Source organism: Silurus meridionalis, chromosome 12 (assembly GCF_014805685.1).
Source record: "Silurus meridionalis isolate SWU-2019-XX chromosome 12, ASM1480568v1, whole genome shotgun sequence".
Lineage (NCBI taxonomy): Eukaryota > Metazoa > Chordata > Actinopteri > Siluriformes > Siluridae > Silurus > Silurus meridionalis.
The window spans coordinates 10,480,837-10,494,174 of record NC_060895.1 but is presented as its reverse complement, the minus strand read 5'-3'; the positions used below and the strand labels follow the sequence as shown (position 1 = coordinate 10,494,174).

At 37.7% G+C, this 13,338-nt stretch overlaps 1 protein-coding gene across 4 annotated transcripts in view; it reads left to right on the top strand.

Moving 5' to 3' along the window:
- Window positions 1–13,338, top strand: part of sgsm2 (small G protein signaling modulator 2) — a 41,869-nt gene that overhangs the window by 2,997 nt on the left and 25,534 nt on the right. For all 4 annotated transcript variants that reach the window (XM_046863545.1, XM_046863543.1, XM_046863544.1 and 1 more), the window contains exon 2: window positions 4,053–4,128. In XM_046863545.1, coding sequence (XP_046719501.1) covers window positions 4,053–4,128 — 76 coding nt within the window. The remainder of the gene's footprint in view (window positions 1–4,052; window positions 4,129–13,338) is intronic.

Here is a 13,338-nt window from a genome sequence, read left to right as displayed (position 1 = left end):
GGACCTGTTCCATCAATGAAACATGAGAGCAGTACATCAACAAAGAATGCATACTTTCAATCTGGAAATGTTTGATGAATTAGGAGAATCTCTAAACACTTAGAGTCAGTTCTCTTTTCCCAGCCCTCTTTGTGTTACACCTCAGACCTCTGTCACTATCAGCTGAATTTAGCGGCCTCCTTGTTGCCTAGGAACTGAAAGCATCAGCAACAACCTCAGAAGTTTAACTGCATCAATTCACCATTTATACAGCTGCAGCCTGCAGGGATTGTGTGAGGAAGCTTTCTTCACACCAGAACAGTTGCAATTACTCGATATTCATTTCTCTTTCGTGTCTGTACTCTGTGGTCAGGAGGCATTATGGCATGGAGCATCGTTCTATTTCGATTCAATTGTTGAAGGTGTGGGGTTTGCGGGGGCTGTTTGGATGTTGTCAGTACCACGCTTTGAGGTTTTCCTCAGGGTAATCCAGTTTCCTCTCCCACTCTAAAGATGTGTGTTGTGGGCTGACTGGCATTTCCAAATTGTCTGTAGTGTGTAAATGAGAGAGAGTGTTTTTGTTTGTGTGTGAGACTGTGTGAGTGTGTGAGTGTTTTGTGTATGTTTGGGTATGTGTTTGGTACCTACCGATAACCCTGGAAAAGGATCCAGGCTTTAGAAAATGAATGAATGGACAGATGAATCCAAAGAACCTGTCGAGAAAATGTGAAATGCCATAATATGTGTTTTGTTAACCCAAGTTTAGGATTGAACCAGACACCCTGGAGGTGTGAGGTGGAAAATATACCCACCAAGTCAACCGATTTTGTATCCACCCATTTCTAAAACAAAACCTGTTTTCATTAGGAATATACATACAGTACTTAGAAAGCAAAAATAAAATTCTAGATAAAGTAAAAATAATGATGAAACATCTTTATTATTGAAATGTTTCTTTGCTCTATAAGTTTATATAGAGGACATAAACATTATAAGTATGAATTTTATCTATAGTACAGGTCTCTGGGAATACTCAGACTATTACCTTAAATGTTTATGGCTGTACTATTCATGGCACAATGCATTACGGAGGTAAAATCAATGTAAAATACTTTTTGTAGCATAAAAATATATTTCATAACAAAGATTAAATCGTGTCTGGATATAAGATTTTAAAATTGCCATTTCCATTTTATTGTGTACAGTTTTGTAACTGCTCTTTACTTTAATGCTCTTAATCCTCACAATCCCTGTTTCTTTATGTGACAGTCATTTTCTGCTTCCATAAGTTTATTATAGTCTTTTAAACCCAGTCAGAGACTAAAGCTTTACGCTGTAACATGGATACAGTCAGCAGACGAGTGAAACATCTGGGATGCTATGATATGTCTATAAAACATGTAGGCATTAACTGACAGGCTCCCTTTATCCTCCAGCTGTAATAATCCATAAAAAATGAATTCATTAAAGCCATTGTTTCTGCTGTCAGCCAAGCTGGAGAATGTGATGTAATGCTATATAGTTCAGCCCAGTTCAATATGAGGCTCTTCAAAGCACAATCTTTAGGTTTGCATTAAACTTCTATTTGTGCATTCTGTGACCCCATCTTAAACCTCTGAACCATGCAGTCAAAAACGAATAAAATAATTGGGTGTTTTCAGCCTCTCAAGTGCCAAACGCATGTTTGAAATATGGAATAACTGAACTAGCATGGCTTGTTGACATGGTGACTGCACAACTGAGATCTAACAGCACAAAAAGCATTTCTCCATTACTTCAGTGGAGTGACGGAGTTAATGGTATGTCTGTTGCTATCTATTTCACTTTTGCTAACCACCGAGGATGTTGAGAATGATCTAGATAACTTTATATGTTTATGTAAGCACATATCTAGAATTTCAGCAAAGTCAAAAATGACATCCGATGCAGGGTTCTGGAGGAACGTTGTCTCGTTTCTACTGTGTACTGTGTACCACTGTGTATAGTAGAAATGACAATAAAAGCCTCTTGACTTGACTTGACTTGACTTGACTATTTGCAATAAATACCAAAGTCTTACAGCCGTCAGAGATCCAAAGCTGGTGAAAGTTACCCATAATGTATGATAGAGTTGGTCTTCTCTTGATAGCCGTATAAGCTGTCACTCATCGCATTGTATACTGGTTAGCTTTTTGTGTTGCTCTTTCCCTCCTGGGTTGGTGTTCTCTCTCAGCTTCACAATGTTAATTATTCACATCCTGCCTGTGCTGCTGGTCAAGTTGGCTTTCACCTCAAAACACCCATACTGGGACTAAAGTTGAATCCTCTATCCTTCGCTTGTTTTTACTGCTGGCTCAAGTCCTCTCCCAGTGTTCATCCCCAAATTTCCCAACCTTCTGCAGTCTGACCTACTGGCAGCCCTATGGCTAAGTATCGCAGGCATGGTTGATTAGGTTTCCCTTTGCACTGTTTACGAAATTAGGTGGATTGCTAACACACAGCACTTTATTACTGGCAGGCTCATGAGAATGCTAGCCATCAAGTCATCCTAAATTGTGGCAGACAGAATTATACATTCAGACCACTATGTGTTGTACTGGTCTTGTTGAGGGTGTTAGTTTTGTTACAGCAGCTGTAGTTCCCTTGGGCTTACTGGATCTAAGAGACTTTCAAAAGTGGATTATCATTGTGGCTATATTTGCAAGAGGCACACAGGCTCTAGCTTGCTGAAGATGCAAGCATTTCTAGCAAAACAGAAATGTTTAGTACTGGTAATCACCAAAAACATGTATTTTTCTCGCATCTACTGATGATTTTATCCACACCAAATTACTGATATAGCAAAAAAATTGAACGATTTGTCATCTTCGGTCATTTTCACATGTACTTGTGGGTTTGGACTCTCCAAATGAAGGATGACTGCAACCAAGCATTTCTGAATGCAAGAGCCCTAGTGCACAGACCCTGTAGTTGTTAGCCCCACTTTGTTGACTGAATCTGGTATACTGCCTGATTCTTATAATGCTAGACAGGTAAAATCCATATTCATATCACACCACAAATGGATGGCATCTCTTCTGGGGCTCCTTAATTTATTACAGCATTTCTGAAAGGGGTGAGGTGCCTCTAATCACCACAATTCCCAAAGAGTTTGGCATGTCCCATTTGCTCAAGCTTTTTAAGACTTCTTTTTACAAGCCTTTCCAAGAATCCAAAATGTAATTGATGCCTCTAAAAACTGTCTTTCTGCAAGCCACGAGCAGAAACTGTAGGAAAACTGAATTTTCTTTTTTTGACCATATCATCCAATTGCGTAACTCAGTGTTCCAAAGGAGCAAACCTGTAGACTGGGGCACTTTCAGCCCATCTAACTATATCACAGGTGATTCTATAACTTGAAGGTGTAGCAAAAGATAACAATATGGTGACTGAAAAATTTAGACGTGTAAAAAAAAAAAAAAAAGAAAAAGCTCTATAGAGTTGTATTAACTCTAAGCCCAAAAGTTTATACAAAAAAAAAAGTATAGTTAAAAAAATTATATTATGCAATTTCTTTATTTTTCTACCACTGCCTAGACTCCATTCTACCACAAGCTTTTCCAAAATTAGGCTGTTTTTTTAGCTGATGTAACTGCTGAACTGGTTACAGCTAGAATCGAGACTAAGTTATACTGTATTTCTTGCTTGTCGCCCCCAGCCACAGCTCCCACTCCAGTCACGCTCACAGTCCAGGCAGACACCCACATCCTACCCTAGCACAATGCTGTAATTACTCTTGGTTTTGGTTCTCTTCTGAAAGCTTAAAATTTCCAGGAAGAAACTGTGATTAATTAGTGTCTCTGGCAGTCTACTGACAGAAAAGTGCTTATCTAAAGACCAGCAATGTCCATCTACTTTTGTCACAGCTTTCTACCATCCTGGGGAACTTATCAATTAAACACTGTCTAATTATAATCACACGCTGTTACACTATCAGAACTAATTAGCAGCTGTTAATCTCTTTTGGCACAGTTGTGAGGTGGACATCAAGTTGGACATCACCTCCACGTTTGCCTTGATGATCATGATGATGTGTCTTTTCATGTTCTTTGCAGGTAAAGCAGATTATGGAAGAGGCAGTCACCAAGAAATTTGTACATGAAGACAGCAGCCATGTCATCGCTCTGTGCAGTGAGTACACATCATGCAGAGATATCTCCTTTATGTTTTTCTTAGACAGCTATTTCAGCAGTTGAAAAGATCCATGGAAGCTGATACTGACGTGACTCATCATGGAAGATAGCTTTTGATGTCATCCGGATTAGTTTTACACAGGTTTATGAACAAGGGTTTAAAAGGCATCATTACGGAGTGCAGTCTCCTGAGAGAAGGCAGCTGACTGTGAGTGACTTGGTGTTTCCGGAGCTTTGGAAAAGAGCCAGAAGCAGTCGCTGTTGATGACTAGGAACAAAAATGTATGACTCACCTCTCTCCTTCAGTGACGTAGAGCCAGGTGGATGCAAGCAGTACTACAATATATCAGTCATCACTGATCCCCTGTTAAGCAAGTCTGAACAAAATGTGCCAAGATATTAGATTAGAAATAGCATGACACATGCCACAGTGGGAATAGACTACGCTTCTTGATGCTGTAGAGGACAATGTTTGACTGTCCCTATTATTATTAGTAGTAGTAGTAATAGTAGTAGTAGTAGTAGTATTAATAGGAGTAGTGGTAGTTGTTCTTTTTGGTATTATAATCATCTTCATCATTAGTGGTATATAGCAATACCTTCCTATACACTTTTCTGTTTACCTAAGCTTGTTTCTGCTTTACTATAATATATTGTACCTTTTATTCTATACAGAAATATTGTAATTTATACTTTCAGAGGAAAAACAAGTTCCCTCTTTTCTCTGTTTCATTCTGTCTGACTGTCTCCCAGTATTAGCACAAATGGTGAAATAGTTTCTTTAACAAGGTTATTACAAAAACAAAAAAAAATGCATTTTTGTTTAACTGAAAGAAGAATAAAAATGCGGGTTTTTTAATAAACAAAAACTTAACTACTTAACTTCTAACTTCAAATCAAATTAAAACTAAACGAAATTTCAAAACGCATAGTACTAACATTTTCACATTTTAATGTTGTTGACTTAGTAACGATGTAGAAGTATAAATTTATATTTACAATTAACAGTTTCAGAAATAACAACTCTGGTTTTCAGCTATGTCATCTTTGGCTAGCCTTTGATTGACTAGTCTGACAAAGTAGGCTAGCCTGTAAGCTAACTAGTTAACTTCTAACTGTAGGTACAAAAAGGCATGTAGTGCTGAATTGTACATGAAAACCATTAGTATTAACTCAAAATCAATGACTGAATTAATTTTCTTGTTTTATTCTTGTATTCTGGTTTTTGGCATGTATTATTTTTGTATGCTCTTAAATGTTAAATCCTTTCCAGAGCCTTTTCCTGTCCTTTTCTTAACATATGCCAGCTCTCTTTCTGGAGTTATGTAAGCTTACAGTATAATATTCCAGCATTGCTAGAGTTTTCAGTTTGTCACAAACTCCAGAAACCTACAAAATTTGAAATCATTTTCTTTTAAAGTGGTTCATGATGAACTGTCAAGACTGTGCAGTATTTTATTGCAGTTTGGTTTCAGTACCTGCAGCACCTGCTTCACTTTGAATTAATTGTTGTTATTGTTTTTTGTTGTTGTTCAGAAAGCTGTGATCTGTGCCAGCTCTTTTTTCTCAGAGGTCTTCTTCATTTACTCTGGAATACAGTTCAAGATTGACATGCTAATGCTACAGTGCCGGTTGGCTATTTAGTGTAGCCCAATTCAGCACTTATACTAATTTCTTCTAACTGAATTTTTCATAGTCTTTAAAACGATTAGTGCGAAAAATGTATTTTAATAAGCTTTTATTCACAGAAATAACATTTCTCTCAGCAATGGTTACATATTTAATTTTGAGTAGTAAATAAATTGAAATTCATTAAGTAGAATTACAATCTTTTCTCATTTTAAGCGCACTTTACCATCTTTTCAATGAACAGAATAATGTAGGCAAAAAGGCAAAGTAAGACTTTTGCAAAATTTTGTACATCGTGTCCATCTGAAGCAGAAGATGGAGCCATATACGCAGTCGAAAGCTGCGTGTGCTCTTCGTCCCTTGTTTTTTTGGATACGTGAGGGAGAGTCGTGACAGCGAGCTTGCTCTCAGGCAGTAGTGGGGGGGGGAACTCTGGGAGTGCAGCCAGCTACAGTCAGCAGGGCTGAAACAGACAGCAGCTCTTTTAGTATACATCAGAGCCACACAACAAGGAATCCCCCGCACAGCCTGCCTCCTCCACAGAGGAATCTTGCAGATGACCCAACCCACACAGCCACACTTCCCCAGCAAGTGTATATTTGGAAATGTTGTGATCTTTTGGAGGAAAGCTGATGAAAGACAAACTTGAAGCAACAACACATAATGCTGCTAGTCAGGATGGAAGAGGAAGAGAGTTTGTGTAAAAGCAGAACCTGAACTGTCTGGTAGTTTGGTAGAAATCGCCAACTTATCTCGACGTTTGCTTTTCGGCAGCTCAAGAAACAAACACTATGAACGACGCCCAGATGGCTTTTGTGTGAAGAGGCAGAAATACATGCCACCTGTTTCCCATCTTCCTTAGAGTTCTGTACTTGTGTTGGATGTTACAGGAAGTGCTGTGGCATCGTGTCCCTAGAAGTCCCCTTTAGAAACTACACACTGTACTGCTGCTGCTTTCACACTGACCCATTAGCTACTTAACAGGTCCCTAGTAAAAGCTGCCCTCCTTATACCATTAGTACACCATACCAAGTGGCTGCTTTTTTTTCAGGTTCTCACATTTAATGTCTTTTATATATGCTTTCATTTTGCATTCTTTTCTTTTATAATTTTCAACTGCAACTATAATATAAGAAGGATTTACTTGAGTGAAAAGTACAATCTTACAAATAATTACATCAACATTTATCATTTGTTTTTACCTGGTATATACATTTACTCATTATATTTATTTATTGTATATCCATATATCCATAAATTTTAATTTCTTTAGACTTTTGTTGAAATGCGTGCTTTAATGAAAGAAATCAAGTGCATGACCCTTTCGTACAAATGAGTAAAACGGGTTAATCTTAAAATTGTAATAAATACTTAAAAATACTATCCTAAAAAGCAGTGGAGTAATAGTTCAGTAATTCCAGATATTGAATATTTATTTTCTAAGCTGAAACCCTTGCGAGTTTAGAAGCATTCTATATTGATTTTAAAATAAGTGAAGATCAGTGTGGTGTCAGACTTGTAAATCCCATTTAACATGCACCTGACGTGTATGTGCACATGACAGTGTAACACCTTGTTTTTCCAGAACTGCAGTTTAATGATTACCTAAACCTGTTGGCTTCAGGCTTCAAACCGTAGGTGTTATCATGCTGGTTTGTTTCTTCGGTTTCCAGCACTTTCCAGAATTTTCAGTGTTATAAAAGCATCTTCTTATGCCCCCCAAAATACCATTTACACAAGGGTTTTATTGCCCACGAACGGAATATCATGAGTCCATATGCAGTTTCTCAGAAATCAACAAATCACCTTTTCCAGCTGCAGTGCGTGGGCAAGTTCAAAGGTCAACACAAATGGGTGGGAGTGCAGCACACTTTTAAATATTTAACATGACTTCAAAAAGTGCCTGAGCTGAACACACTTCAGTGCTGCGTGCCCTTTAATTTAGAGAGTATTAATGAGTAATGTGGAAATAATTAGCTAAATCCCACTTGACATTACTTGTTTGGTTGTGTAAAACATTAATTATCATTTCTTCGAAATGGGTGTCGTAAAGAGCATAACTTGCATTTTTTTTAATGTTTTTTATTTTATTGTATTTAATACAAACTTTTTTAGCACTTGGTGGTTATAAAACATCTTTATGTCTTCGATTTAGCAATAATGCCTTATCTTTTGTCTAAAACGTTGAAACAGTCAGTAAACAACATTAGGACATATCATGTGATGTCCTGTGGCTAGGGAGGAAAAAGAAAAAAGCAGGAATTTCTGGGTTATATCAGCTAGCTGCCTCTCTAGAGTATAATTCAAACAGTGCTATAGACAAGTTACTAATGGTCCTTTTATGATCTTGTGTGCCGCATTTGCAGTAAGAATCACTCAGTTTTTGAAAAGAGTTTGCCAGATTGCACATTGAACATCTGCAACACTGTGGTAATTAGGTAGTAATGACAGAATGAACAGAGAAATGAGTCACTTGTGTTTATCTAGGGTTGCCTGTGCAGATTTTTGCAAAGGCAACAAAGACTGAACATGCAATTAAAAGTGCAGATAGGTTCGTACTGAGAAAATCACATTTCATCACAATAACACACGGTTTGCAGATGACAAAAAGAAAAATGGTCCTGATTTGTTCACCAGTCGGCTAGTACAGTAGATTCCATTAAGTTTACTGACCTTGACATAATGTTCAAAAAATTGCATGCTTTTAAAAGAATGTTCTTTTAATTGAAGTGTATTAGCTGCATGTTGTATAAGTGTGAGAAATTTAAAATGTTTAATTAGTTTATATCTGGAAGGTCCCAAAACACAACTCAGAGGCATCCCATTTCAGCAATGGCAGCCCATAATTCCAAATTCCTGGCATATATTCAGACGCCATTGGAGATGATCCATTCGGATTTTTTTTCCTTAATGCTGATTAGGAACCCCCACCTTTCAATAGCAAGTGTAATGGGATAACAAAGAAAAACGAATCTAATTTGAGCATCCCTCCCATCTGTTGTAATGCAGCCTGGTGGCTTGGTGAGACAAGCTGTGGGTTGAGGATATGTTTAATGATTTGCACTGAACCTCCCTTTGGCAGACGTCGTTACATTTGAAGCTGAATCTAGGTGTGGAGCTAATTTAGAATAACAAGCATGCAAAGTCACAAGAGACTCTGGAAGAGGCTCAGGTATTCCACCGCTTGCTGCATCTCCATGACAACATAGTGTCACTGTCAGCACACATTTAGCTATGTCAAAAGCTATTACGTGCAAACACATTTTCACACACAAACACACACACACATGCAGGCTATCTATTTGCTCCATTACTGGTCTTCATTAGGGTTATTTCAGGATTTCCGGAGGCTTTTTAGCCGGCGCAGAGTTGTGTGATGGCTTCTCCTCCTGACAAAGTCCATCACAGTGAATGGTGTTTCAGAGCATCCCTTTGTAGGTTTTGGCATGTCTGACAGGCAGCCTGTGTACCCTCCCAGATTTGGACAGAGTGGATTCAAAAGGAGCTCTTTGAGACATCACACTGTGGCATGTCGGCTTTCCCGCAGCGTGACTCAAACACACGGTCGATAAAGCTGACTTGGGTATGGTGGTAAGGACTGTGAGAAACACTCGCAGGCTCCCTGTTCTCTCTGATTTTAGCTCCAGGGGGATGCACTATGGGGGTCTCTGTAACAAAGCTAAAGCAGGGTAACCTATGAGCAAAAAGAATCCAGTTTTAACATCTCTTTATTTAAGATTCTGTTTACTTTTATGTAGGAATTTAAGAACGCTTTATTGGAAAGTGGTCAGCTCTGAATACGAGCCAGAATCGCAGGAAGATTGGCATTGCTATTGATTAAGACCGTGGCTATTTGTTACTGGCAGAGTTCTACCTCTTGTAGATTTGAAACATCGGTACAATGAATTGTGGTGAGCCAATGAAGGAAAAAAAACAGAACGGGAGTCTGGAGCAATTCAGAAACAAAAGAATAAACCCTTTGCTGCTGAGGAACAAGTCTCCCGAAGATGAATGGCGCAGCTTATATAATTTTTAAGCATGCCACAGGCATACAAAATTGTGGGTTGAAGATGCTAAACATATCTCAAGTATCTGAAATGTCTATTTTAATTTAATTTTTTTTTTACTGTGAACACGTTGAAGTTTTTCAGTATTAAAATGATTTAGAGGCAGTTATGGGAATTCTTTGAAAGTGATGCCTGGCTATTACAGGGAACTGCGACCATATAGCAGGTTGTTATCAGGTTGAAAGAACTGAGAAACTGGACAAAACCCACACACAGTCACATGTGACCATGCAAAGCTCCCCACAAACTACAGCTGAACAAACTGCTTGTTTTCATATTTTTCTACCAATCGAGCATTTCAGATTAATTTGCACACATCCTGTCACCTTGACTTACTTTAACTACCCCTCTGAATGTACAATAGTTTGAGATACTTTTAGTTTCATTAACAGCACTACACCAACGGTGGTCTTCAAAAACAGGACCTGGAGAGTATCATTGACAGTCTCTATTTCTTGCTTTTTAGTCCAAAACTGTCTGTGTACATGTTGTCAACTACAAAGTGTACATTTGATATTTACATTTGCACCATTTAGCAGACAGCCTTATAGTTGCTTTGCAAACGTTCTCAACAATATATCAATATTCTAATGGTCTAATAATACCATTGAGCTATAAAATCCTCTTTGAATCATTCACCCTATTCTTTTAAGATCATGAGCTTAAATCCTGACTATACCACAGCCATTTCTGTCCAGCAGGTCAAGAAAGCACAATTGCCAATGCTTTCTCTATTTCTCTACCTTGTATTCTCTTTTCCCAGGCAATCAGATTGACACTAACCAACCACAGGTGCCTGTAAGCTAATGCATGCAAGATAGGCAGATAGTGCTCTTCTCTAACTATGTTGCTCTACTCTGATAGAAAAAGGTTAGCTAGAGACTGTGTGGAACCTGGTGAGATCAAACTGGGAGGTTTTTTAATAAAAAAATAGAAGAGCTAATTAAAGCAGAGCTATGTCTTTAGTCTTCTTTGGAGGACCGCCAATGACTCAGATGTTCGGACAACAGCCAGAGGAAGTTCATTCAACCACTGATTCATCATTACACCAGTTGGAGTGGTGTGTGTAGTGTTGGCTGGAGTGTGCCTAGGTAGATTGTTATTTAATTACTTTCCTTTCCTATTTCTTGAGATGACTGTACACAAACAGAAACAGAATGCTAAATCTCATAATCTATAAAAAGCTCTTCCAGCTTTTATTGAAAATGTTACTCATTTTTATTAGTTATTTTATGTACACACCATTTATGTACATACATTTACATGCAGATATTTTATGCACACACATTTAAATTTTATTACTGCACTTGAGTACATTTTCATGTACTTCACCAGGTTTTTTTCATTTTCGGAAAAATACGCTGTTCTTCACTACTTTGAAGTGAATACATAAACTGTAGTCAAGTGTTAAGACTACAAGGCTACAGCCATAATTCTGTGGTTCTCATGAGAGTTTGCATGCAGCAAATTCACACTGTGCCTGGAACAATAGAAAACTCACCCCTTGAAAAGGTATGAAGAGCAGGAGTATGGAACACTTTTTTTCTTTTGATACTTGCAGGTAAGTATATTTAAAAGCAGTTACTTTAATATTAAATACTAAAATATTTAAGAAGGGATTTGTATTAAGTACTAAAATGGGGTCCTTAATACATTATCATACATTGCATTGTAACTCTATTCGCTTGGATGTTCCCAGTTGGAGAAGACTCCCAAGTGCCCCAGGTACGCCGAATTTGCTTTCTCTGTAATCCTTTTCCCACAGATGCTATTTCATAGACTGCTGCTTAATTAGAGAAGATGCACTGTCTGCACATGGTGGAATGGAATGCTCATAATTTTTTTTTGTAAAGATAAATAGGTTGAACAGGCTCGGTACCTTTGCACTCCACCTGTTAAATATCTTGTGTGGGTAGGAAAAACAAAGAGATTTATCTGTTTAATATTTGAATATTCCCTTACCTCCTTGTGATATTTATTTTAAGAACAACATTCAGTCATGTTAATGTGACCCTTTAGTCAGACAATAGAAATGATATTCTGGTTTTATTTTATTTATTTATTTTTTAACTCTGTGGTGTGCTTGTTTCATTACACTGTGTAAATGATCCTATTGACACTTTTAGATGTTGTCAGACCCAAAGACATTTGCAATGATGAGTGCTTGCTTGGTACTAATTGTGGTGTTTATATGGTGTTATAGAAGGGTAATTTCTCACCTGTTAGTGGCTTTTTTGAGCATATTTGCTAATTGGTTTACATCACAATTATACTCTTCATAATTATACAACTGAAGGGCTAAAAAAAAAAACATACTTATTAAATCGGTGTGCATAGAAATCACAAAAATGACCTGAACACAGATAATGGTGGAGCTGTGGTTGGTGCTACAAGAAAGAAGAGATGTTTGTATAAATCTTTTTCTTTTTTTTCAGTACAAGATTACAAGAGCCCTGCCATTTGGCTCAGTTTGTGCCTCACAGCTTGGATTAACAGCTCACATCTACAGGAAGTTGTGCCTGCAACCAAAAATAATTACTTTTTCACTGCAATTGAAGCATACTAGTGTTCACTCGGAATCAGACTGAGATGCTTAGATGCACTCAGACAGCTGATTTTGCATGTGACTGCTGTGTCCTCACCTGGCCAAATGACCACATCTTGCATGGAAAATGGCAGGCCTCAGGATTGGAGACTACCGTAAATACCGCAAATGTAATACTGGTTCAGAGAGTCCACAGAACCTTTTGAAAAAACAATGCTCACTTTAACTAAACTCTAGTGTGGTCTGGAGTGTATGTAAGCGATCCACTCTGTGCTGTACGCCAGGTAATGTGATTGTTTCAACTAATCCGGTTTCAAGTTTCATGATGGCTGCAAAAGGGTTATTATAGAGAACAAAAGAAGAACGCCTCATTGATGTGTGGAACAAAGAACACATTCAAACTCAAATAGATAGAATGCATAACGTTTCTGAATATGTGAGCAGCTTCTACTAAAAAACCCTCCGTCAGCATTATTTGAAGGTATATGATTAATCACTGCGAGAGACAGAAAGAAATGATGTAAGACTATAATTGATTAGTCGAGGCCAAACAATGAAACTGGCCATCCATAGTACTCGTTACCAAGGTTACCAAGGTTAGATCACTATGGATATTGTTATTAGCTCACCTTTTGGTGCAAATGATTGCACTGGCACTTGTGTACTTGTGTAAAAGTAAAAAAAAGAAAACTTAAAAAAAAAATTAACTTGCTTTTGAATGCACTTATTAAAAGCAATACTACTTAGCTATTTCATAATTTATGCAATTCAATGTTTCATTCTATTGCAAACTATAAGTTTCACACGACAGTTTTCTGTTGGTACTCCACAAAAATTCTGTCCAGAACCCTGGGGGTTACTGTTGTAGTCTAATTTACATTTATGGTCTTATCCAAAGCAATTTACAATTCTTATTTATACAACCTAGCAATTAAGGATTAAGGGGCATGTGCTCAGAGGGCTCTAG